Source organism: Zalophus californianus, chromosome 6 (genome assembly GCF_009762305.2).
Source record: "Zalophus californianus isolate mZalCal1 chromosome 6, mZalCal1.pri.v2, whole genome shotgun sequence".
In the NCBI taxonomy this organism is placed as follows: Eukaryota; Metazoa; Chordata; class Mammalia; order Carnivora; family Otariidae; genus Zalophus; species Zalophus californianus.
The window spans coordinates 73,462,482-73,488,809 of NC_045600.1; the positions used below are offsets into that span (position 1 = coordinate 73,462,482).

At 56.6% G+C, this 26,328-nt stretch overlaps 2 protein-coding genes across 2 annotated transcripts; one reads left to right on the plus strand and one right to left on the minus strand.

Moving 5' to 3' along the window:
- On the plus strand, positions 1 to 8,307 carry ZNF219 (zinc finger protein 219). The gene is given in 7 exon segments (XM_027569579.2): positions 1 to 57; positions 4,746 to 4,834; positions 5,106 to 5,882; positions 5,884 to 5,988; positions 5,990 to 6,515; positions 6,827 to 6,958; positions 7,206 to 8,307. Coding segments are annotated over 6 exon segments (2,181 nt in total). The 5' UTR covers positions 1 to 57; positions 4,746 to 4,828; the 3' UTR covers positions 7,841 to 8,307.
- On the minus strand, positions 8,144 to 26,328 carry ARHGEF40 (Rho guanine nucleotide exchange factor 40). Its single transcript, XM_035727927.1, is given in 25 exon segments — positions 8,144 to 9,346; positions 9,481 to 9,527; positions 9,929 to 10,059; positions 10,935 to 10,967; positions 10,970 to 11,036; positions 11,801 to 11,950; positions 11,952 to 11,981; positions 13,581 to 13,751; positions 14,463 to 14,678; positions 15,240 to 15,326; positions 15,660 to 15,894; positions 16,016 to 16,626; positions 17,127 to 17,270; positions 17,591 to 17,713; positions 19,398 to 19,524; positions 19,850 to 19,965; positions 20,065 to 20,163; positions 21,516 to 21,632; positions 21,762 to 21,842; positions 21,952 to 22,048; positions 22,632 to 22,752; positions 22,894 to 23,061; positions 23,199 to 24,447; positions 25,048 to 25,245; positions 26,254 to 26,328. Coding segments are annotated over 24 exon segments (4,473 nt in total). The 5' UTR covers positions 26,314 to 26,328; the 3' UTR covers positions 8,144 to 9,346; positions 9,481 to 9,485.

Here is a 26,328-nt window from a genome sequence, read left to right on the forward strand (position 1 = left end):
CCGCCGCCCGCCGCCGCCGCCGCCGCCGCCCGCTCCGCCGCCGCCCGCCCGGGGCTCGTGAGTAGCCGCTCCCCCCCACTCCCGGCCCCCCCCCTCCGCCACCCGGCCCCCGCCCCCGGCCCCCTCCCCCCCACCCGGAGGGGGTGCCCGCTCCGCGCGCCCGGCTCGGAGCAGGTGCAGGGGGCGGGGGCGGGGGAGGGGCGCCGGCTCGGCCCCAAGCAAACTTCGCCCAGAGCTCCTGGGGGGGCGGGGTGGGGGCGGCGGCCTCGGGAGCCGAGAGAGCTGGGGGGCCTCGAGGGAGGGGGGGCCAGGTGGGGGAGCCGGGAAAGCGGACACCAAAGGGGAAAGGCCAGCGGGTGGGGGGGGGGCGCGGACGTCTTTGTAGGGGCCCGAAGGCAGGGCGCGAGGGGCCTGGGGGTGCAGGGCGGCCGAGCCGGGAGCCAGAGTGGATGAGCGCCCCCCGGCTCAGGTAGGGCTGATAGAAGAGGGGGAAGGGACCCAAACTCTCCCGGAGCGGGGGTGGGGGAGGGGAGAGGATGGGGGGTGCTTCCCTCTCTGCGTCCCAAACAAAGTGTCACAAAGAGCTCGGCCGGCGGCAGCGGCGGAGGCGGCTGCAACTCAGCTTTTGTTCTCCCGGCCGGGGTAGCTGAGCCCTGGCCTCCCAATCTCCCAACCCTGCCCCCCATCATCCTTCTAGCTTATCTTCCCCGGGAAGGGACTAGGGTGCTGCTGGAAGAATCTCTTGTGCAGGATCACAGGTCCTGCCCTACTTGCCAACCTACTTCTGGGAGGGAGATTTTCCCAGAGGCTCTCCTGCCCACCCCCCACCCCCTAATCTGAGGACTGAGGCTCATATGGGTACTAAGACTCTGACCTTTCTAGGGTCAGCTCCAGTTAAGGGGACTTAAGGCTGGTGCCGTGCCCCCTCCCCCAAATCAAGGTCCTCTAGAACTTTCAGAAGAGGGGTCAAGTTGGGACATGCCTGTGGAATAAGATCCACCATGGTGGCGTGGCAATAGGTCAGCAGGTGTACCTTCCTCTTGTCTCCTGCTGCACATTTGGAGTCAGTGACTGAGGTGCCGTGCCCCCACATCAGGACAGTGAGGATGGAGGCAAGGAGGCTTTACCAAGAACTCAGTGTAAAAGATGGGCATGCTGTGATGTGGGGTCAGTTTAGAGGAACTCCCTGAGCAGTGAGGTTCAGAGGGCCATGGAGAGGAGACCATAAAAGTGAGCTACTGGCATTTGCTTGTGATAAAACTGGTCTTGACTCTAGACCACCCGAGAAGCCCCCTTTCTTTCTTACCTCATCTTGTGCAGCGTTAATCATAATTGGTAGCCGACTTCGGAGGTGTGGGATTCTCAACAGAGGGAAGAACATCAAGTATTAGAAATGACCAGTGACAGAGGCTTAGCCACAGCTATACCTCAGAACTCCTGAATCCTTGCCCCTTACACTTTGACCCTAAAAACTTTTGAACCACAGGTTTGAGGGACAATCTTTGAGGTCCTTCAGGCAGCAGATGCTTCTGTGTACTTGTCCTTGTTTCTAAGTCTTCTCACCAACCCTTCCAGCCCTCCCTAAGGCAGTAAGATTTGATGGTCCACATCCCCTTCCCCACCAGCTTTTCTAGCACATAAAAATAATTGGCCTGTTGCTTTGGAACGATTTCCGATCCCTATCCCTGGCTCTGTATCCCTATAGGACCCAAAGAAGGACCAGATAACCCCCGATTCCCGGTGGGAGTGGAAAGTAGGTCATTACTACTGTCTGGCCAAGTCTCGTGGATGGTGTTTAGGGCCTAACTCTAGAAAACTCTGTGATTATTGCCCACAGGCAATACATGCATGCTGTGGGGTCCGAGCCAGTTCATAGATCTTGGACCCTGCCGGTCGGTGCTCTCTCCTATTGAAAACAAAACAGAACACTCATGGGATCGGGTGCCTGGGGCCTCCTTTGGTGTGGAGATGATTCAGGAGGTCTTGACTGGACCTGGGAAGGTGTCTAAGTGGGTTTTGTTGATTTGAGGCTACCCTCTAGGGAAACTTTCCCTGCTTGGGAATTCAGCTTCAATTTAAGCCTCCTTGTATATCACTTTTTTCCATCCTGGAAAATGCTATGTGCAAAGGAGTTCTTTTGTTTTTGTTTTGTTTTGGCGGAGGAAGCTTTGCCCTGTTCCTACTCTACTAGCTTCATATGTGAGGTCAGCCTCCCGTGAGGTATTTTGCTTGCTGTCCTACAGGCAGTTTTAGGGGCCCTAGAATCTTCTCAGAATCAGAATATGTGCCCATAGGTTAGTCAGCTATGACCATGCAGTATTCCCAGCCTCCCCCCTCCTCCCCCACCATCTGCTTCCTCTGAATATACCAGATTGGCTGTACACCAGGATGTTCCGGGAATCCCCAGGAGAGCAACAGAATGTGATGGACCCAAATACGATGCCTCAGTAACTCATTCCAGGATGTACAAACTGTAACTGTCAGGACACTCCTTATAGCTAATTAAAATTCTTCTAGTTACATCTATTTTCTATTACATTTATCTATTTTCAGTGACATCTAAAAGGCCAAAATAATCCCTCTGGTACCACAGTTCTCCCCCTCCCCCCCCATGGTTCCCAGATAGGAATTTAAAAAAATCCTCCAGCTTTTCTCAGTGCTTTATCTGTGGTGCTAAAATGGCAAATGTGGCCCCTCTAGGACTTCTAGCTCTTTCTATGGTACCGAGGTGGCCAAAGTGGCTCCTCTGGTAGCCCACTGCACTCTCCATGGTACTGAAGGGATGACCATTTGTTTTTAACATCTCTCTGGGGTCCAGAAGAGTCCTGTGACTCAGAACCACAAATTTTCGAGCTGGAAGGGACCATCAATATAAATTAGTCCAACCTCCTTATTTTACAGATGAGTAAACTGGGAGGTTAAGTGATTTACTGAAGGTTGCTGGGCTATTAATAGACTGGGCCCACAATAGCCTTGCACTCCTCAGCCCTACTCTTTAATTCACCTTTCATGACACTACTCACGGAGTCTAGCTGGCCTCTTGGTCTCAGGAAAGGGGTTTGTTTGGAGGATCCAGAAGATGACAGTGGATGCCCTAATTTGGAGCTACAGAAATACAAATATTAAACGTGGTGGTGGAGGTTGTTTAGTGACCCTTGGATGAGGACACTTTGTCAATCAACCAACCTCCTGTTAATAAAACTCCCTTAACCCAGATTTCACATGTAACAGGTACCTGCCCCTTCATGGAGTCTTACCACATTCACATTCATTAAATGTCAAAAATTAAAGAAGCCTTGGACCTCCAGAGCCTTTTCTCTTCCCTGATAAGCAGGGCTGACTCCTGGCACAGTTCTATTCTGTTAAAGATCCTTAAGCAAAGTAATGCTTGAGTCCTTTTCTTTCTCAGTAACCCATTTCAGTTTCACAATGCCTATTGTAAGGAAGTTCTTTATATCTCAAATATTCTTTCTATCTCAGGCAAAAAAATAGGTTAGGCCCACATTCATCTAGTGTCGACCAGATACAATTCTATATGTAAGCTAGGCTGGCTGACTTTTCCTCGGGCTCCCCAGGCCTATTTTCATGAATGTTAATTCTGGGGTTGCTTCTAAGTCCTAATGCTAACCTCTGCAGCTTAGAATCAGGAGAGCCCCCCCCACCCCATCTTCTTCTCAGTGTTCTTCTCCTTCCTCAGAACTGGAGCTCTGCACATCCCAGGCCCAGGGAATTTCAGCCTGGAGAATTTTAACCCTTTCCTGCTCAGAGCATGTGCTGAGCCCCTATCTGTGCAGATGGCCCAGCCCCGCCCCCCGTCCCTCACTCCAGCCTCTTGAGCTCAGAGCCAGTGTAATCCTCCTCTTGTGTGAGGGAGCCTCTCCCCTGCAGAGAGGAGGAAAGCCTGCCTCGGAACAGCCCTGGACAAAGGGGCTGAGATGCCCCATCAAACTGCAGGCTCCAAGGTTTGAAACACGGGGATGAATCCTATCTGGTATTTGCAGTTTTTAACCCCTTCCCCAGGCCAGGAGTGCCCCTTAACTTCCACTCCTCCCCCAACTCTCTCTTCATTCCCTCTCCCTCTGGCTCTCTCCCCCTTCATGCCCCTCCCCCTCTGTCTGTCTCCAGACTCTCTGCTGCTGGGAGGTGTTTCTCTCCCATGCATGAATGAGTCTCTGTAATGAATGGAAATGAATGGATCAGGAATCCAGGCGGAGGGAGGGAGAACGAGGGGGAAGAGACAGAAAGACAGGATAAGGGCAGAAGGAAGGACTGTGGAGTGTGGAAGGATGTTTGGCTGGCGGGTCAGTTAGGGGTCTGAGAGCAACTGGTCTCACTTGGATAACTGGGGAGCATGGCAGGCCCACCCTGTTTGCTCATTAAGCTGCACAGCCTAACTTAAATGAGAGAGGGGTGTACTGTGATGGTTTCTACCACCAGGGGGTGGTGGTGGTGGTGGTGATGATATTGGTGGTGGTGATGGTAGTGGTGGTTTTGGGCTAGGCATTTAAAATGAATAATTTGGGGGAAGGCATCTGGGCTATCAGGGAGCCTGTGGGGTGGGCAAATCAAGGAGTACAAATTTTGAAGACGGCAGCCCCCTCCTGTCTCAGGGAGGGCAAGGAAGGGTAATGAAGGGATAGGTTGCCGGAGTAGGGGCTGCTAAGAGTATGGGGTTGGGGGTGCCTCTTTCCATTGCTGAAAACCAGGGCTCATCTTTCCCTCAAAACCTGTCTCTCTTGCTTTAGCTCTTCAGCACCTGTTGCCTTCACTAGCAGCTTTTCCTCCTCTTCCCTGCACTCCCCAGAACCAAAGAATGTGAAGGGGGTCCATGGAGGTGAGTGAAGAAGCCCTGGCCTGAACCAGCAAGTACTTACAATTATACTCCTTCCCCTCCCTACCTCTCTTAGAAGTTATGTCTGTGGCCCCAACAGCTCAATTCCCATTCATATCCCACTGCCCCCCAAGGTGAGTGGGAAGGGCACTCGGTGTTCCTGATCCAGGCCCCAACCCACCCTCCCTCGAGTTCTTCTGGCCTTCCACGCCCTTGCTTTCCCCCACAGCTGTCCCTTCGCCACCCCTTGCTCTACTCAGGTCTTTCTCCACAGGGCTCACGTCCCCGCGCCCCGGGCGGCCACTTAGCGCCCTCGCCGCCCGCCTTCGACGGCGAACTGGATCTGCAGCGCTACTCCAACGGGCCAGGCGTGAGCGCCGGGTCTCCAGGGATGGGAGCGGTGGGCTGGTCCGAGAGTCGTGCAGGCGAAAGGCGCTTCCCCTGCCCTGTATGCGGGAAGCGCTTCCGCTTCAACTCTATCCTGGCTTTGCATCTGCGGGCGCACCCAGGCGCCCAGGCCTTCCAGTGCCCGCACTGCGGCCACCGTGCAGCGCAGCGTGCCCTGCTACGCTCGCATCTGCGCACGCACCAGCCCGAGCGCCCGCGTAGCCCCGCCGCACGCCTGTTGCTGGAGTTGGAGGAGCGCGCGCTACTGCGCGAGGCCCGGCTGGGGAGAGCCCGAAGCTCAGGGGGCATGCAGTCCAGCCCTGCTACTGAGGGCCTGGCGCGGTCCCAGGCTCCTTCGTCGTCCGCCTTCCGTTGCCCCTTCTGCAAAGGCAAGTTTCGCACCGCGGCGGAGCGCGAACGCCACCTGCACATCCTGCACAGGCCCTGGAAGTGCGGCCTGTGCAGTTTTGGCTCCAGCCAGGAGGAGGAGCTGCTGCATCACAGCCTGACGGCCCACGGAGCTCCTGAGCGCCCCCTGGCGGCCAGCTCGGCTGCACCCCAGCCTCAGCCTCCACCCCAACCTGAACCCAGATCAGTCCCAGAGTCTGAGCCGGAGCCTGAACGTGAGGCAGCCCCCGCCCCCGCTCCTGCCGCTCCCGAGGAGCCCCCCCGCGCCCCCGGAGTTCCGCTGTCAAGTGTGTGGCCAGAGCTTTACGCAGTCCTGGTTTCTGAAGGGCCACATGCGCAAGCACAAGGCCTCCTTCGATCATGGCGTGTCCCGTGTGTGGCCGCTGCTTCAAGGAGCCCTGGTTCCTTAAGAACCACATGAAGGTGCACGCCAGCAAGCTGGGTCCGCTGCGTGCCCCGGGGCCTGGTTCCGGGGCCGCCCGGGCCCCCCAGCCTCCTGACCTGGGCCTGCTGGCCTATGAGCCGCTGGGCCCCGCGCTCCTCTTGGCCCCGGCGCCCACTCCCGCCGAGCGCCGTGAGCCTCCGAGCCTCCTGGGCTACCTGAGCCTGCGAGCTGGCGAGGCCCGGCCCAATGGTGAGGGCGCCGAGCCTGGGGCTGGCCGCAGCTTCGGAAGCTTCCGCCCACTGCCCTCTGCTCTCCCGGCCCGGGCTCGCCGGCATCGCGCCGAAGAGCCAGAGGAGGAAGAGGAGGTGGTGGAGGCGGAGGAGGAGACCTGGGCCCGCAGCAGGGCGTTGGGCCCTCTGGCTTCACTGCACCCGCGCCCAGGCGAGGGGCCAGGGCACTCTGCGCCTGCTGCGGGGACCCCAGCAAGGTCCACCGCCACGCAGGGTATGTAAGGGGTCTTTTCCCTCCAAGGTTTCCACATCCTGGGCCCATCTGATGCCACCACTGCCCTCCTGTCCCGTCCTCTTTAAAAAGGACCTATCTCTTAGTTCTCGACTTTTTTTTTTCCCACTCCTGGAGGCCACTTTTCAAGGGCACAGCACAACTCACAACAAATCCAACTCCTCAGGTTCCCTCAAACATACTGTTTCCTTCTGGGGCCCTGAGGGGAAGCAGTCCTAAGGGGTGGGTGCGCATGGCCCTGATAGGGTTAGTGCAAAGGGCCTTTCTGACTTCCCTTAACGTGTGTGTTGCAGAAGAGAATGGGCTGTTGGTTGGAGGGACCCGGCCTGAAGGGGGCCGGGGAGCCACAGGAAAGGATTGCCCCTTCTGTGGAAAATCTTTCCGCTCTGCGCATCACCTTAAAGTGCACCTGCGAGTGCACACAGGTGAGGGGGGCAGCCTCTGGGGTGGGGAGGGACCTGGAGGGCGGGAAGAGACATGAGAGAGCTACCGGAAACGCAGCCTTCAGATTGGCTAGTTGAGATGGTTGGGGGAATGCTGCTCTGTTAAATGAGACGGGGTGGGGGTGGCAGTGTGTTTTTCTGGTCCAGAGGCGCTTGTACAGAGAGCGAAATGCGGGTGGGGGCGGGCGGTGATCGTGCCTCTGTAACCCTGTCGCACCCCTTTCTCCAGGCGAGCGCCCCTACAAGTGTCCGCACTGCGACTACGCGGGCACCCAATCCGGCTCGCTCAAGTATCACCTGCAGCGCCACCACCGAGAGCAGAGGAGCGGGGCGGGCCCCGGACCACCCCCGGAGCCGCCGCCCCCTTCCCAGCGGGGTTCGGCACAGCAGGCACAGCAGTCGGGAGCCAAGCCGGCTCTGCAGCCTGCGACCTGGGTGGAGGGCGCGGCGAACCCCCGGCCTCCTTCGAGCGCGGCGCCGGGGTCCCGTCGGAAGCCCGCCAGTCCCGGGAGGACCCTGCGCAACGGGCGAGGCGGTGAGGCCGAACCCCTGGACCTGTCCCTGCGGGCGGGGCCGGGAGGCGAGGCTGGGCCGGGGGGTGCCCTCCACCGATGCCTCTTCTGCCCCTTCGCCACTGGAGCCCCGGAGCTCATGGCCTTGCACCTGCAAGTGCACCACAGCCGCAGGGCTCGGGGCCGCAGGCCGCCCCAGGCCGACGCGTCCCCGCCCTACGCCCCTGCACAATCGGGAGAGACCCCTCCCAGTCCTCCGCAGGAAGGGGAGGAGGGCCCCGGGCTGTCGAGATCGGGAGAGGCGGGGCTGGGGGGGACAAGAACGGTAGGGAGCCCTCTTAGGGGCGGTTAGCTTAGTGAGCTCACCCCGCGGGAGCGGGGGGAGCGCTAGAGGTAGTTGGGTAGAGCAGCCAGCAGGGGGCAGCGTGGGACCCATATCCCAGCCCCAGGCGGACCAGAGGTGGAGGGGGTGGAGGGCGTGGCGGGCGTAGGAGGGTGGGCGGGCGCTACCCACCCAGCCCAGGGGAGAGTCACAGTGCCTTAGAAGTGGCAGGGGTGAGGATCAAAGAACGGGGTCCCAGGGCTGGCAGAGGGTTGTGTCCCTGTTGAGGAGCCGCTCTGCCAGTGTTTGCTGGTCCATAGGCGTGAGAGTTTATTTTTGTACAATGGGTGGGGGTGGGGGCACTGTACCCTTCTAGCCCCTTCAGGGGCCCTGTAGACGTCGCTATTTTTGGTACGATTCCTGTCATCCCTGTCGCAGAGTTGTGTCCCCAATAAACAGGTGTCTTGAGGCACAGGGGCGCTGTGTCTGTCTGCCTATGTCCTGTCCTCCTTGGAGGTTTTGTCGGAAATACTTCTTCAGGGCGCTTAGTGATCACCCAAAGAACTTAATGAGGAACGAGAAATCTTGGGCTTTACCCCCAGACTTTCGGCTTCAGTAGCTCTGGGGTGGGGCCCAGGATTAGCATTTAGCAAGCAGCCTAGGGACTCTCACGCACTGTGGACGTCATTCTGAGAACTGCTAGACTGTGCTGGATCCCAGCTTGAGGGTGACCACCTCAGCCTCAAGAAGTGGGTGCAGCGGGAGAGGAGGAACTTCACAGAGTGCATTGAGCCTCCAAGAGCCACTGTGGAAGAGGCACATTCTCTTGCACCCAGGCTCAGTTTGGGGGCCAGGAAGGGGTACTGGGTACCTCGAAGCCTTGGTTTGTTTTTTTTTTTTTTTTTCCTGTGTTCCAGTTAATGGTTGGGTGAGGGGAAGTGTTCAAGGTAGCAGTGTCACCTCAACCCGGAGGTCTGCTCTAGCTCTTCCGACACAAAGTGTGAGTAAATACATTTAATATAACAATAGTATTATAACAACAGTAATTACACGTATAAAGTTTGCTGTTCCCCCCCCCCAAAAATGGTTTGCATAGCTCCATTTCCTATGACACCCCGGAGTGGAGTCACCAGAACTACAGCTGACCTGGCAGAGATGAGTCTCCTCAGGGAGAGTCCGGGTGGCACCGGACGAACGGGAGGACGCAGGCTGTTGGGGGAGGGCTGACACGGAGCAGTGTCCTGGGAGTATGCAGTGGCCCGGGATGGGGAAGGACTGGATGAGGGATCATTTCTCCACCTCCAGGGTACGAAGGCAAGCAAGTGTGGCCACTTTGGTTCCTGTAGGAAGGCACCTGGCTGGAGAGAGCTAGGGACAGCAGCAGGGAAAGGAAACACGCTGGTCCTGCGACCTCCTCTCTGTCCAGGAAGCAGAGGGAAGGAATTCAGTGCTCTTCCAGTCTTCTGCTATGTCCCACTGCCATCCCTGCCCAAAATGTGCCGACAGGAGGGACTGTAGCCAAGTTCTCCATCTTCTCTAGAAGCCAGGAGAGAAGAGGGAGATGGGTCGGGAGAGGGAGGAAGCTGACTTGCAAGCAGCTGGGGGAAGGAAGGCAGTTGATGCAAGAAGTTAGGAGTGTTGGATATAGTGGAGAGGGGGTACTGACTCACCCAGGTCACAGAGGAGTGGTGGGGTCACTCAGGGCTCGGGCATGACTCTGCAAGGAGATGAACTGCAGTGAACTTAAAGGGCAAGAAAATGTCCTCGTTCCTAGATCTGCCCCCCCAAGCCTGCCAATTCACCTCTCTCCTCCTCCCCCAAATTCTTCAATTTGGCTGATTTAATCCAAGTCCAGATGCTGTTGGCATTACCCCCTTTCCATCCACTCCTGCACTGTGTTCCTTATTAAAGACTCCTTTTCACTTCTGACCTTGCTGCCTCTCAGTCAGCTCTAGGGGGGAGAGGAGAAAGGCAGACTGGAGAATATATCCAATCTGTGGTCTTGCTGGGAGCACAGGCTCATTGGTTCTCCCTGCCCCCATGGGTTGGATGAGAATAGCGCACTCAGAAGGTGGCTGAAGAGATCACCCCACTGCCAGCCCTAGTATAAGGACTTACCTGCCGGGACAGCCCTAAGATCCCTCCACTGGCCAGAGTGGGAGTGCTGCTCCCAGGGTGGGGGGGTTGCAGGCTGGGGCTGTTTCTTGGTCCTGGGGACACATCTCCAGAAGAGTCAAGTGTTTCTGGGGCTGGAGGGGAAGCTAGGGTGAGAGCAGGGTATAGAACCCCTCTAGATTACCTTAAGCAACCAAGCTGCTCCATCAGGGAAGAAAAAGCTCCATAGCAACAGGAAGCTGTGAGTCACCATAGCAACCCAGTTGCAAGAGAGCCCCTACCAAGAGGCAGGAAATTGTCAGCAGCATCATTAGAGCAAACCAGGGAAGAAGCGACAGGAAACTATAAGGATTGCCGTGGTGAACCAGGAGGGTACAACAGGAAGCTGAGCAGTTTCCATAGAAACCCAAGGAGAGCTAGAGAGAGAGGTACAGAGGAAGTGCTTCTTAGCAACAGGCTGCTGTAAGCATTATCCTAGCAACCAGACGGATGGCTCTTTTAGCAATGGGGAAGCTGTACATAGTTGTCATGGCAACTGGGCTACTTGGCTAGAAAAAGGAATTGCTTAGCAGCAAGCAGCCTGAACATCACCACGATGACCCAGCTGTTGGGAGCCACCCCTTGAGAGGTGCCTCACCCAGGGAAATTTGCTTGACGTCCAGATCCCAGGCCTCCTCCTCGACGCGGGCAGGCAGGGGAGCAGGCTCCCGGTGAGAGCCGGGAAGGGAAGGGCCGGCATGCTCAAAGGATGACACGGCCACAGAAGCCCGGTGCGGGCGGCTGCAGAGAGGGGGGGGGGGGGGGGGTGGGGTGCTGGTGTGGGAAAGCCCTCCTGGCTCTCTGAAATGTCCCTCAGTCTCGCAGAGGGCCTCCCAGTCAGTCCCACAATTTTGGGGAAGACATGTCCACTCATTACCCTTCCTCACTTTTCCACCATGCCTCCCCACTATGCCCTCACTATCAAGGTCTTGACTCCTGGGGGCCACCCCCCCAGCACTGTGGCCCTCACCTCTTCCAGTGAGCAAGGCACTCAGTGTCCGCTCCCAAGGGCTTTGATGTCCAGGAAGGGTTTATTCCCAATGCCCATGGAGACCATCTGCTGCACTCGGAGCTCTAGGGAACAGAGACCCTGTTACCAACCTCCTTCAGCCCCCCCTTTGCTCCAAGCACTATCATGGTGGACTCTTCTGCTCCTTGCCATTTCTCATTCATCTGGTATCTCCTGTTACTCTTGCTGCCAACTGTCACAACTTGGATGGTGATGGTGGGCCTCGACTACCTCCTCAGACAGCTGTCTCTTGTCTCCTACCTGTTGCATCCTGCCCATTTGGTATCCCAGCCACCTAACTTCTAATACTCACCTTCTGCCCTTTATCTTGGGCATTAAGAGCAAAGCCCTCATTTTTACACACCTTTATAGTTTATCAAGTGCTTCGATAGAAAATCACCTTATTTCATCGTCCCTATCACACGAAGCTGTCACTTTCCTTTTTTCAGATGAGTGAATGGGTTCAGAGAATTAAAAACAAAAACCCATCCCCCCCAAAAAATCCCAGAACAAAACACACAGAAACATTAGTTCAGGTCACACAGCAAGTAAATTCTGGAACCCGGGTCCAGTGAGCACTCCCTCACCCTCTTTTGCCCTGCCATTTGCTCTGCTTTTCTGAATGGGTAGCTTCCCTTTCCTTTTGGTATACCTTAGACTAATTTCTATGCCAGCAATCTCTCTCAGTTAGATCCGGAATCATCTCCTAAGTCATTCCTTCTCCATTCCACACCCTGTTTTCCCAAATGGTCTCCACATGCTCCGACTAACCTCCTCCAGTAACCTGGACCTCAAGCCCACCCCCCTCCCCCGGCTCTGCCTGGTACCCTGTTGTTGAGAGCCGCCTGTCTCCACAGCAGCTGGGCAATAGAACTGGTCCACTTGAGCTTGATCTCTGGCGAGGCTGCCTGAAGTGTGTACGCTTCTCGAGTACGCCGCCGCCGGAACCACAGCTCAAAGCAGAGTCCACTGTCCCCCGATTTTTTCTGTTAGCCCCATGTCAGCAGTCTGAGAAAGAGCGGAGGAGAGTGGGTGAAGACAGAGTGAGCCTGGCTAGATGGTACCACATGGAAAGCACTACACTTAGCTTGGCATCTGGTAGATGTTCAGTAAATGTTTGCTCAACACCACCATATGCCAAGTGTTCTACATTTTAGTCTTCATAACAACCATAATTTACAGAAGGGGAATGCCCAGAGACACAAAGCAACTTGCCCAGGGGCTTATCATAGCTTAGTAGAGAGAGAAGGGTTCAAACCCATGTCTACATTATTCCAAACCTAGGCTTTTTTCCTATACTTCCCCGTCCCCCACCTCCCCCCATAGCTGGAACGAATGTAGGGAGACAAAGTTTAGAAACCCTTGCGGGGCAGGGGGTGGCGCCTGGTGGCTCAGTCGTTAGGCTCTGCCTTCGGCTCGGGTCATGGTCCCAGGGTCCTGGGATCGAGTCCCACATCGGCTCCCTGCTCCGGCGGAAGCCTGCTTCTCCCCTCTCCCACTCCTGCTGCTTGTGTTCCTCTCTCGCTGTGTCTCTCTGTCAAATAAATAAATAAATCCTAAAAAAAAAAAAAAAAGAAACCCTTAGGGGCGCCTGGGGGCTCAGTCAGTTAAGCGTCTGCCTTTGGCTCAGGTCATGATCCAGGGTCCTGGGACAGAGCCCCACATCCAGCTCCTTGCTCAGCGGGAGCCTGCTTCTCACTCTGCCCTGCCTGCCTCCCCCTGCTTGTGCTCTCTCTCTCTGTCAAATACATAAATAAAATCTTAAAAAAAAGAAAGAAAGAAACCCTTAGAATCCTGCCATACTGCCCTGATCTAGGACTATAGGTCTCTCTCTCTCTCTCTTTTAAAAGATTTTATTATTTGGAGAGAGCGAGAATGAGAGAGAGAGAGAGCACAGAGGGGGGAGGTCAGAGGGAGAAGCAGACTCCCCCCCGCCGAGCAGGGAGCCCGATGTGGGACTCTATCCCGGGACTCCAGGATCAGACCTGCCGAAGGCAGTCACTTAACCAACTGAGCCACCCAGGCGCCCTCTCTCTCTTTTTTAAGGTTTTATTTTTAAAGTGATCTCTACACCCCATGTGGGGCTCGAGCTCACAACCCCAAGATCAAGAGTCAGACACAACCGACTGAGCCAGCCAGGTGCCCCTAGGACTATAGGTCTCTACTGATGTTTATCTGGGTACCAAAGCGGTTTCCCTGAAGCAAGGCCTCCCTCCTCTCATGTTCGGTTCCATTGCTTCCGTCAACTTAAGCTATTAGATAGGTAGACAGATAGATAGATAGATAGAGTCCTTTCTCATCACCCCCAGGGACCACCCCTAATTCAGAAAGCATATATTCTTAATGGGAAGGGTCCTCCATTCTGGCTTGGAATGCCTCGTGAGTATCCCACATGAATGATAAGGAAAACCCCAATGACAATGACAGGAATTTCTATCACCTCTGACATCCTAACCTGATAGTTGATTAAGGTCAAAACCTGTTTTAGATGATTCAGATTCTGAACCTGGGTGTTTGGAGTTGAATTTCCAGAACATCTTGAATTCTCAAGAAGAGCATGACTTCCTGTCCCGTCCCTGCCCCCATGCCCCCATCCCAGCATTGTACCTTAAAGGCCTGCTTGTAAACAAAGGTCTCTGACCCCCCCTCAGGGCCCTTGAGCTTGCTGAACAGGAGGAGATGCTCAAAGAGAAAGACATGCCGAAGGCACTTCTTTCGGCCACAGATGACGGTGAAGGGGTCCCGGTGTAGGAGCTGACCCTGCTCCTTCAGATCTGTCTGGGGAAAGGAAAAGGAAAGATAATTGGCCCTGGAGCCCTTTGGGTATATTTTATGGGGAGTAAAAATGGGATTTATAGGGCAAGGGGCCAACTGTACTGGTTCTCAGGCTGAGTCCAGAAATCAGGGAAGGCCTCAGCCGAGAATCCGTCCACCGGTCACCGTGCACAGCACACCTGGCCTAGCCACATAGTCCTGCCTCTCCAGACAGAAGGCACCCTGCACAGTGGGGCTTATTGCCTCCCACGGGGAAGTCTGTAGACGTCAAGTGTTCTACTTGACGTCTGTAGACAATCAAGCACCATTCTGACCCAGGAGGAGAATCAGCAAAGAGCCGGAGGGGAAAGAGGTCTATCAGAGGAGGTAGCTTCCCCACCTGTTCTGGACCTTCTGGGCTAGAAGAAGACTAGGTAAGGGAGAAGAAGGTATGTGTTGGGCGGCGAGGTGCCCGAGGAAGTGCGGAGGAGACAGGGAAAGAGAAGCACTGGGAACAGAAGAGGAAAACACAGGCCGAGGTAGGATTATGGGATGTTGGGCAGGACATAGCTTCTTTACTTATAGAAGAGGACACTGAGGCCCAGGGAAGTTCAGTGACTTGACCAAGGCCATCTAGCTGATTGGAAATTAGAGCTGGGCCCTCTGACTTTGAGTCTGGTTTCTGAAGCCACAGGGCTGGACAGTTTGAACTGGAGTGACGAGCCATGGCCTCACCTCGCAGCCACGCACGGCCTCCACGGCCAGCAGGTCTCTGCCACGGGCCTCCTGTTCCCGGAGCAGCTGCACGGCAGCCCCAAGAGCCTGGCGCTCAGAACTCAGCTCAGGCCCAGCTTCCCTCAGGAGCTCCTCCAGGAGCCGCCCATACCGAGCTAGCTGCTCCAGGGGCTGCTCCAAGGCCCGGGGCAGGTGGGGGCCGCTCTCCGCGGAGCCCTGGTTGGGGAGGAGACAGACAGGGATGAGGGGAGGGGCTGGAGCTAGCGGGGGCTGAGCTCTGTCGGGAACGCGGATGGTATTCCAGGCTTTTAGGGGGTAGATGAAGCCCAGAGACTGCTGAAGGTAAGGTGGAACCTTCCCCAGAAAGAAAGCAGGCAGGAGGTCTGCAAGAGATTCTACCAGCCTCTGAATCTTGAAGGGAGAGGAATAAAAATAATCCCTTATAGTCTCTGGCTTTTAACTCTTGAAGTCACTTTCACATAAAGTCTTTTGATCCTCACAGCACTCTGTGAGTTAGATAATAGTGGACAGTGCTCCCATTTACCAGATGTAGAAACAGAGGCCCAGAGGAATCAAGAGTCTTGCCCCAAAGTCCCTCAGGATAAAAACTCAGGCTCGCTTGGCTCCCAGTCCAGTGCTCGTCCCACCCTCGGCACTTCGGGGAGATTATTGGACACATCCAGGAAAGCTTCTCTTCCCCGAGAGACTTTGAGGTGGGGAGCGTTTTTAGGGATTCCTGGCCCCGCTCCTTCTCGTGGGGGTTGGAGCAAAGGTTACCTTGGTTGGGGGGCCAAGTGCAGCCAGACCATTCTCCAGTTTGTGTCGGTGCTTCACGTATTGGGCGTAAAGGCTGAACTGGTCCCCCTGTGCCAGTGGGGAAGAGACAAGCCATCACCTGGTGAGAGACAAGCTTCTCCCTTTCCTCCTCCCCACCCTCACTACAGCACAAGGGAGAGACAGGCCATTCCGTCTGCCTGGGAAATGACAGGCTCCCACGCAGAGTGAAGGCCAGGCAGCACTTGAGGACAGGGACACAGGCTGAGTGGATCCAGAGGGGCCCAGAGAACAGCTCTGGGCCCCGGAGTCTCGGACCACACACTTTCGAGGGGATGGGGAGCGGACACTGAGAATGGATACAGGTGGATGGGGCTGAGACATGAGAAGGGAGAGGACCTAGAAGTGTTAGGGGTCGCTCACATGGCGAAGGAAGCAGGCCCCAATGCGCAGGGGGTGGGTGGCGCAGCCCTGAAGCTCCCGGAGAAAGTGTGTCCGATGGAAGCTGCGGAGCCTCTCCCGGGTACTCAGGGCTGCGGCCCAGGTGCCCCTCAGTTCAGGAGTCAGCTCAGGCCCCGGGGGTGGCACTGGCTCGCTCAAGGTGGCCACGTACTCCTGCTCACAGGCAATCAGCTCTGACACCAGACGCTGCTGGGCGCTGCAGGGGCAACAGGGAGTGTCAGAGGAGGCTGGGGCACGGGACCCCCAACAACACCGGATTCTTTTCCTGCTGGGCACTTAGGCCTGCCTCTCGGGCAGTAATTGGCCTGGGCTCTCACCTGATGCTTCGCTTGCGCTCCATCCGGGGCGTGCCTACTCCCCAGGGCCCATCTGGACCTCCAGCCCGGCCCAGCAGCACGTGTTCTCGGGGCGAGCACGTCCTGTCTACCACCTCGGTACTGGTGACTTCCAGGCCTCGGATCAGCACGGTCCTCGGAGGCCTAACCTCTGCTTCTGGAGCTGAGTCAGGGCCCTCCTCTTCACAGTCCTCCCCACAGGGGGCCAGGGAGCAATGGGATGGGGCTGCACGAGGCCCGGGGCTGCCGGGGAGCAGCAGGGAGCTAAGGCTGGGCGAGGGGCTGTGGGGGCCCCGGGGGGCCCCTCCGCTGCTGGCGCTGTCTGCCCGCCGCCGCCGGTGGCCCCGCGGACTCGCCTCCTCTCCCAGCTGCTGCTGAATCCTCCTCTCCAGCTCTTGGCAGCGGGCCCGGCAGCGGCCCCACTCTCGCAGGGCGGCCGGGCTGCCCAGGTCCAAGGCCAGGGCCCGCATCTCCTGGAAGGTGCCGGCGCTCGGCTCCGGGGCCCGCCGCAGGGCCAGGGCTGCCAGCACGGCCTCCCTACCGGGCCCCGCTCCTGCCAGCCGAGCAGAACCTTCATTCACCCATTCGTGCGCCTGCCAGGCCCGAGGGGACGGGGATGGGGAGAGAAAGAGTGAGGTCCGGTGCCGCTCACGCATGCTACCCAGTGGCAGCGCCTGTCCTTTTTTGCTGACGGCTTCCCAGTGCCCACCACCCCCCCTCAGTCCTCTGAGAACACCCCCTTTCCTATCCCAGCGCCACTGCCTAACCGTGTCACTCGGAGCTGGTATGGAGACAGAGGGGCCTGGATGAAAGAAGAACCAATATTTACAGAGAATTTATCAGTGGCAGTCTCTGTACTAAGTGCTTCTTATATATTACCTATACCATTCTCGCAGCAGCCCTGTGAGGTGGGTGCCTATGGAGGCATGCTCAGGTTTAGTAACTTGTCCCAGGTCCTTCAGCAAGTAGATGGCAGAGCCAAGAATCAAAAGAGATGGTCTCCTGAGTCCCTGCTTTTAGCAACTACCTGATCAGCTTCCCCAGGCCGAAGGCAGGCTGGGGTGGGCACGGAAGGAAGAGGCTCTGCACACACCTGCTGGAAAAAGCGCTGTAGCCGCAGGGCTCGATGGAGGCCACTCTCAGCCTGCTCCAGCCGCTGTTCAAAGACATCCAGAACCTTCTGGGAAGTGGTGTCCTCCTCTAGGGCCAGGGCCTCCCGAGCCTGGGCCAGGCGCTCCTGGAGAAGGAAGGCTGCACTCAGACCTGGTCCTCAGTCCCAGTCAGTTTCCTCCTCCTTCCCACCCCGTGCCCTTCTCCCCTGCCCCTCTTCCCCTTCTCCCCTGCCCCCTCCCCCTTCTCCTCTCTTCCCCCGCCCCTCTCCCTTCTCCCTGCCCCCTCCCCCTCTCCCTCCCCTTCTCCCCTGCCCTCTCCCCTTCTCCCCTCCCCCCTCTCCCTCTCCCCCTTCTCCCCTGCCCCTTCCCTCTCCCTCTCTCCCTCTCCCCCTCCCCTCCTCCCCCTTCTCCCTGCCCCTCTCATTTCTCTTCTCCCCCTTCTCACCTGAACCTCCGCGCTGAAAGCCCGGAATTGCAGCTCCGTGTCCTGCAGGGCAGACAGGGAGTCCCCCGGCACAGCGAAGCTGACCAGCTGCTCCTCCCCTGGGCCTGAGAGCCACTGCAGCGCCTGAGGCAGACGGGGCAGGATAGCGGGGCCGTGAGGGAGAAGGAGACCGTGCCATGGAAAGGAAAGCTGAGATCCAGCTCCAAGCCCACCACCCTGATCCATTGACCCTCGGGAGAACCATTTCATGTCAGCTGTAGTGTGGGAATGGTTAACAGTGGTCGGTGGTAGTTTTCACAAGGGTCAAGTGAGAAAGCACCAGAACGGGAAGCTGGGCTGGCAGGAAGCACTGAGGGAGGCGGGCGAGGGTTCCAGGGCTCTGCCCGGAGGGGACATAGATAGAGCTGGTGTGAGCCTGAGGCAGGATGAGGCTCGTCTGGATAACCGAGGAGGAGAAATTTCACATTCACTGAGTCCACCGACGGGTGGGCAGGTGTCCCTGGGACCTAGCTTGAAGAGACAACCCAGTGTGGTGTGTGTGTGTGTGTGTGTGTGTGTGTGTGTGTGTGTGTGTGTGTGTGTGTGTGTGTGTGTGCGTGTGTGTCCCCAGCTCTAGTTGCCTATTATGGCGATCTAAGGACTCTCATGTTGGTTCTGGGATATTTGACCAAAAAGGGATGGTAATTTTTTTCTCTGAATTAAGGCTGGAAGCTGCGGTAGGACAGCTTGCGGACGAGAAGCCTGAGAATGTTCCCAGTAATTAGGGCCCGACCATAAATACTTGTACAGTCCTTTGCTGAATTCATCTGGTCATCCTAATACCCTTGTGAGGTAAGTGTCATTATGATCCCATTCTACAGATGCGGACTTGGGGACTCAGAGATGCTTCAAGATTTGTCCAACATCTCACTCCTAGCAGAGCTAGAACTTAAGCTGAGAACTGTAGACTCCCAATCCTGTGTGCTAACGGTTTTGAAATGGGGAAAATGGCTAATAAGCAAGTAAGCAACCAAATAGTAAGAGATACCACCCCTTGGATACTGGGTTGGAGGAAGCCAATATGTAGAAACCCCAGAAAACAGAGAGCCCTTCCCCCCACTTTGACATTGACCCTGAGATGACCCTTCCCCTGATGCCCACATGTAGGTCCATGAGGTGCTCATTCACCATGCTTGGGGCTCTGGGGGAACCATCAGATTGCAAAGCCCCCTGTCCCCCTACCCGGCATGTTAGGTTAATCCCCGTGGGGCTCTTAACCCCAGGAGAGAAGAATCAAGGTTCAGAGAAGCCAGCCTTATCCCCAAATCTTCCCCACAAAGAGGCCTTAGTGTCTTCCATTATCTTCTCCTTCCAAAGTGGAGGAAGGTGGGACCTTTCCAGCCTCAGATTTGGGGAAGACATCATAGAAAGAGTTGAGGGAACATGGGTGGCAGTGTAGCTAAAAAGCTGTTATTAATAGACATGTATTATTTTAAGTTATAGGCCCCCTAGAGTCAATCAGCTCCTCCCCAAATCCCCTAGGGCACCCACGCACCTCTTCTGATCTCACAACCTCTAAGGATCCCGGATCAAATATCGCCAGTGGGGCAGGGGAGGTCTGGCTTCTCTGCTGGGGCTGAGATGCTGTGTTCCTCTTGTTGAATCTCACACCCACCCGCCCAACCTCCAGGGTGGGGTGAGGAGAGGGAGGGGCACCCAGCGGAGCCAGGTGGGGAGAACACCGTGAGCTGTGGGGGTCAGCAGTAAAGGGAGCGCTGGAGGCCAGGCCCCCAGGCCACGTAAGCGCCGTCTGAGGGTCCTGCCTCACCTGCTCCAGTCGGTGGAGGCGTTGCCGCTGCTCCTGCCGCTGCACGTGCAGGTTGGAGAGGCGCACGAGCTGGTGAATGGCCTCGTCCACCTCCTGGTACAGGGCGGCTGGGCCCGGGCCCTCCAGCCTGGGGAAAGAAAGGAGCAGAATGATCTACCGCCCTTGTCAACCCCTGCCCCCCACCCACCCCACCACATTCCATCCTTGCACAGCAGGCCTGGATTTGAATCCCGACTCTCCCATCGACTGACTAATCTTGGCCAAGGCATTTAACACTTCTGATCCTCCAGATCCCTGTCTGTAATTGTAACTAGAACCTAAAAACGTTATGTGAAGCTTATAGGAGGTGGAAAAGCATGATCTCCTGCCCAGAGGCATGCTCACTAAGAATGACCTGGCGGCTAAGGTTTATTGACGGCTCTCTGCTGTGTCTCCACCTGCCCCCCTCATACTTGCTGCTGTGGGTGGAACGCAGCCTCATCAGGATGGCTCCCCCGTCCCTCTGCAGCTCCGTCAGCCGGGGATCTGCCCGCACCTTCTGTAGGGGCTCAAGCATTCCTACAGCCTCCTGGGGGCAGGGGGCAGCCAGCATTAGGAGCTCCACCGGAGTGTCCCCATCCCCGCCCCATCCCCACCCCATCCCCTTCCGTCTGGTCTCACGTCATACCTCTCCCTCCTCCGGCTCAGTGGCTCCCTCCAGCTCCTCAATGGCTTGCCGCACAGAGCACAGCACCCCTTGGCACAGGCGGCACAGCCTTGCCACTTCCTGAAACACACACACACACACACACACACACACACACACACACACACACCACACACGGGGATGGAGCGGGGCGGGGGGGCGGGGAGGGCAGCCCCAGAGACGTTTATGGAAACAATGCTTGGTTAGTTTCTTTGTTGTTTACTAATTGTATGACATTAAGCAGGTCCAGAAACCTCCCGAACCTCAGTTTTCTTCACTCTAAAGTCAGGACAAGATACACAGAATTTTGGGGCACCTGAATGGTGCAGTCAGTTAAGTGTCCGACTCTTGTTTCGGTTCAGGTCGTGATCTCAGTGTCGTGAGATCAAGCCCCGCATCAGGCTCCATGCTGGGCGTACAGCCCGCTTAAGATTCTCTCTCTGCCCCCCAAAACCCCCATTCATGCTCTCTCTCTCAAAAAAAGATACACAGGGGCGCCTGGGTGGCTCAGTTGGTTGAGCGGCTGTCTTCAGCTCAGGTCATGAACCCGGAATCCCGGGATGGAGTCCGGCTTCAGGCTCCCTGCTCAGTGAGGGGTCTGCTTCTCCCTCTGACCCTCTCCTCTCTCCTGCTCTCTCTTACTCTCTCTCTCTCTCAAATAAATAAATAAAATCTTTAAAAAAAAAGATACACAGAATTTTGTGAGGTTTAAAGAGATGATGCCAGGTAAGCACTTAGTAAGGACTGGCACAGTAAACAGCTTAGTAAATGCAAGTCTCCTTTCCCCCTGTCTGCACTAGGTTTCCACCCTATAAAGCCCTCCTCTCTGACTGTTCAGATCCACTTCCCCTTTGATGTATAGCTTAGCGACTATGTTACAGACCCCCTTTAATACTTAGCTCAGATCGTGTTTTTATCTTTTCTTGAATATTCACAGCACTGAGATTCATAGACTCAGCTATTATATCACACTTGCAGTACTTTGTGGGTGAGGACCCTGAGGCCTGGATGTTGGTGCATGGGACAAGTACAGAAAGGGTACCATCTCTGGAAATGGGGTACAGTACCTTGTCCAAGATCACATGGAACTAGAACCAGCCTTCCTGTCAGCTCTTTCCAGAACCCCAGTAAAATTACCTTACACTCTTCTTTAATAGCTTCTGACTTATGTCCCACCAAAAACCATATGCTGCTTGATGTCATATTAAGAACTTATTGAATATACTCCTCTCATCTCCCCAGTAGCCCATGGTACATGCATAATATTTTGCTTATGGGTTGTGAGCCATAAATATGTATTGAATTGAATGGAAGGGAAATCTCTTTTTCCCAACCCCATGGTCATGTCTCAGATCTGCCCTCTCTCTCCCAGAATGTCCTCAGCTGGGTCATTCCTGGCTCCCACTGTCGTGGGTAGGGGAGGAGAAGCTTACCTGGTGTGTCTCTACCCAGTAGCTGGGAGAGGGTTCCCTGTGACCTCCCAAGTCCCACGGCAGCTCCTCTGGCTTGGCCACTCTTTTCAGATCACTCTCTGATAGCAACTCAGCGCCCTGGAGACATGTGAAGGCAGGGGGTTTCTGGCCTGGCCACCCAGGGGTTCAGGGACCAGCTTGGGGCTCCAGTCATCCTCTTCTCTCTCCACTACTGAAGGGGACTAGCTGGGAGTGAGGAGCTCAAACCTGAAGTTCATAGAGTTCAGTCAGAGGATCATCATGAGTGAGAACCAGCAGTCGCTGAATGAGGGGAGGGTCTCCTGAGTCCTGAGGGCAGAGAAGAATAACACTAAATGGTGGGCAACCGGGTGGCCTAGAATGGCCACCCAGGGAAGAGTTAGGGTCAGGAGAAGTACATGTGTCAAGGACTGGTTACCTGAAGTTGACTTAGAACAGGAATGAGGGCTGGAGGCAATGGGGGTGCCTTTCGAAGGTCCAACAGGATGGACAGCCCCAATATCTGGAGATCAGGCCTGTGGGGGCAGAAAGAGCCAAGGGGGCCCTGTGTGTGCACGTGTGTGTGTTGAGGGGACGGCGGCACAGGGTCTGGTTTTACTGTTACTAGTCCTCAGGAGAAGTTAGTGCCTGGTACTTTCAGGAAGCAATGGGCAAAGGACCAAAATGTGGATCTGTGTCCAAGAGGCAGTGACCTAGCATTCAGGAGTCTATGTTCAATGATACTAAGTCACAGGATCAGGGTCTGGAAAACCAGGACCGCTATGCTCTGGAAAGGTGTGAATTCCATTCCAGTACATGGCATGGTGCCTCCTAGGTTCTTGGTGCTCAGTAAGTAGCTGCTGAATGAGTAAACCAATACCCTGATCATCTAGGTAGTGTCTTAGGCTATTGAAAGTTAGCAATATTGATTGTGAACATTGATGAAGATATCCTGGAGGTCAGAGGTCAGCAAGGTCAGTGCTCAGTGCCTTAAAAATTGATGGGTGAGGAAGTCAGTATCCTAGAGGTCAGGAAGTCAGTGTCCTGAGAAGAAAGGAGGTCAGGGCCCTCATGAGCAGGAGGTTAATGTTCAGGGTGCCAGTGGTGGGCCTCGGTTACCTGAGCAATGAGTGGAGGTAATGAAGAGCAGTGCTCAGCATGTCTCGGGAGGGTGGGTGCTCCTCAGGAGGAAATGGTGGGGTAACAGTCAGCAGAGCTCGCCCACTCTGGTCCACCCCTCCTGAGGACACAAAACGGCCAGGCTGTCCTGGCTGCAGGCAGGCCTTGGCTACCTCCCAGCCACCCTGCCTCCCTCCACAGCCCACCCTGATCGCTTCTCTTTCCTTGACCCCTGTCCCTTCAAACACTGATGCCCACTGACCAGTCAGGACAAGGAATCCAGATGCCATCAAGTCCCAAGCTACATCCGGGTCATCGGAGATGGAGACTGGAGAGGCCTCTTCTGGGACACTGTCCCCTCCCACTTCCTGCACCGTCTCCAGGGGTGGTGGTGGTGGGTCTGGCAGGAGCCCTTCTGGACCTGTGGGTCCTGCACAGACACAAGCAGAGCTTTAGGCCTGAGGTGGGGAAGGTTCTGGCTGTGGGGCTCCCAGCTCCTCCTCCAGCCCCCTTCTCTAGACCCAGCCTATGCTGGCCTTTGCCCTCCTGGCTTCGGTGTCATCTCACCTGCCACCACGCATGCCAGGCTGGGCTCCTCTAGATCCTTCTCACTGGCCATCTCGTCTACAGGTCCACAGGCTTCTGGGGGCTGAGGCTCTTTTTTGTCTGCTGGTTTGAGCTCCTCCTTCAGCTCTGACTCTGGCTTCCCTGAGCCTTTGTGCTCCTCCTCGACTGGGCTGCATCCTGGGAGCTGGTGCTCATTTGGCGGGGGCAGAGTGACAAGGACCTCCTGGTGGCTGGCTTCTTCCTTGTCCCCTGGGCTCACTGGAGCACTGTCCCCTCCTCGGCTAAAAGTCCCTCTGCCTGCAGCACGCTTCTTTCTCCTGTTTCCTTTGCCTGTTCTCCGAGGGGTGCCAGGTGGTCCTTCAGCCCCCTGGCCTGCCCCTCCCCCAGCCTCCCCTGGCCTCAGGGGACAAGATTCAGAGGCTTCCCCCAATGTCTCTGCTGGAGACTCAGACACCTCTAGGGCTGTTGCTTCTGGGAGAGCCTCAGCTCCTGGGGGTGACCCAGGGGAGGCTCCAGTGCTGCTTCCCTCACCCGGTGGGCGTGCCCCGTCCTGGTCCCGAGGCCCCAGGCCCTTCTGGTGCATCCAGGCGCGGTGTCTCCTGTGCCGGCCCTTCCCTCCAGCACCCTTTCGGGTGGGCACTGTCCGGGTCCTGGAGAGGCCCGAGGAGCCCTCGGCATCTGTGGGGCTCCCCCTCACAGGCAGCGTCACCTCCAGCAGCTCCACGTACTCGCCTTCAGGTCCTTCAGCGGGGGCATTGTGCCCGTCGCCAGGACTCCGGGTGCCCAGGGCCTCCTCAGGGAGCGGAGGGCTGGGGAGCCCTGGGGGTCCGGAGGGCAGTTCGGGGGGCAACGTGCTTGGCCGGTGTCCAACCATGAGGCCCCCTTTATGCACAAATCGTGGGCAGATGAGCTCTGCCCAGGGCAGCCGCTGAATCCCAGAGGGCGCAGAGAGTAGGCAAGTACTGAGACGACCTGTTGGCCGGTCCTTATTGATGCCTTGCAGCCACTCAGGTGTGAACAGGTAGGCACAGGCCTCATTGGGCACAGGCAACTCCTGCACCCGTCCACCGCCTGGGGCCAGGCACTTGAGTGCCAGGCGGGGTGCTTGGGCTGCTGAGGGCACTACTTGCAGGTAGAAGTCTCCTGGGCGCAGCAGTTGCCAGGGCAGGGCTGCTAGCTGCACCACCACCTGCTCGTGCAGGCAGAGGGGCCAGCCCTCATGGAAGAAGAGGAAACCGCTGTACTGGGCCTGGGGAGAGAGGTGGGACGCCGCGTTCAGGCCTCTGCTGATGAAGCCAGCGGGAGAAGGCAGTTAGAACGGGACCCCCCTAGGCAGGGCTGCCCTGTTGCCTGGTGGGTTATAATCCCAGGGGAGCCAGAGGGGTATCTTGGGGTGTTCATGTAGCAGAGGGAGGGATTGGGACTGGCTGGTTTTCTGGTAGTAGGAAGCTTCTCTAGGAAATGAGTTCCATGCGTGGGAGGGTAACAACTGAGTCATTACAAAGACACGGTCAGCAGATGCCGTTGTCTGGAGGGGTCAGGGACTCTTAGGAGTCTTTATGGCCGCAGGAGTGAAGGATCTCTGTTGAGTCATGTCTGGGGGAGTTAAGTATCTTGGGAAATCAATATGGGGGGATGTCTGGAATTGGGTCTGATGGGTCTGGGTCTTTGGGAGTTGATGTTTCATAGGGGGCAATATTTGGGAAAGACGAGTGTCTTTGTGTGTGTTAGTATCTGAGTGGCCTCTGCCTCGGGGGGGGGTCAGTGTTGGGAGGTGGCATTTCTGGGGAGAGGGAAATGAGTCTGGCTAGTCTCTAGAGTGAGACAGTGGATCTTAGGGGCCACTCACACAGGCTTCCTGCTGGACCTTGGCAAGCAGGTGCTTGGCGGGCACCAGGAAGTCCAGCGTGTACCTCAGCGCATCCTCCCGATAAGTCCTCTCCACCACCTGGAACACCTGGCCCAAGAGTGTGGGGGCTGTCGCCTCGAAGGGTGGGTACAGGGCGGCAAGCGTGCTCTGCACACAGTCCTCCACTGGCTCGGGCTCCTGGGAGAGATAAGACCAGCTGCAGCGCCCTAGAGAGCATGGTCCCGGGTACGGGGCTGGCTGTGTCCCCCAGGGGCCACATGGTGCGCCCAGTGTGTGCTCAGAGAGGACACTCGGGAAATGCTGGCTGAATGAGCCTGGGATGGCCTCAGTGGGGCTGGGGCAGCCAGAGTGCCCAGACCTAGCAGTGCCCTCCACGCTGGAGCCCTGAGACGCTGGCCCTGGAGAGCCAGGGAGAATTTGTTGTGAATGTCTCTGATCTCAGAACCAGCCCTGCTTCTTGTGAGGTAGGACCACCGCAGAGTTCCTCCTCAGGAAGAGACAGTCCTCTCGGCCTCCAGAAGATTTAGTGATGGCTGAGAGAGCTGGGAAGGTGGAGGGCCATCCTGCAAGCCCCTCCTCACCGGGTGTAAGGGCTACGGAGCTCCAACTTAGGTGGAGGTGCCACCATCTCGAACAATCGTATCCGAGAGATAGTTGTTGGGTGAAGAGGAGGACAGGGAAGGAGGGAGGACTAAAGGGCTGTCTGTCTTTCTAGCAAACTTCTCTCGCCCAGAGTGGCTCCAGAGCAATCACCCACTCCCAGAGCATGTGGGATTGGGTTACAAAGAACTGGGTGGGGGCAGCCAAAAGAGGAAAAAGTCACAAAAGGAACATGTGGGGAAGGGAGGAGGCCTTGATGGTATGGATTTTTCCAATTCCAGTAGGACCTCTCTGCCAACTCCACCTGCCGCCACTGTCTCAAAAGACAGCCCTGCTTCCTCTGGATTTGCCTCCCTAAGTGCACCTCTGGGTCTCTTTCTCCATCTCAGACGCTAAACAAGCACCCCTCAGGCTATTCCTTTGCAGACTAATTTCTCTTTCAAGATGGCTTTGAGGTTCTTTTTATCAGGTTTCTTTGCTGTCAGTGGGCAAGGGGACGCTCTGCAGTGTTTATCTAAGGTTCCCTCCAGCCATCCTCCACCCCCAGTCCTGTCTTTGCCCTGCAGACAAAACTGCATATTTTACCAGTTGCCCATCTGTCCTGACCCTCTGAGAAGCTAGGGCAGCCACTCCAGAGAGGGACATTCAGTGCGTCAGCAC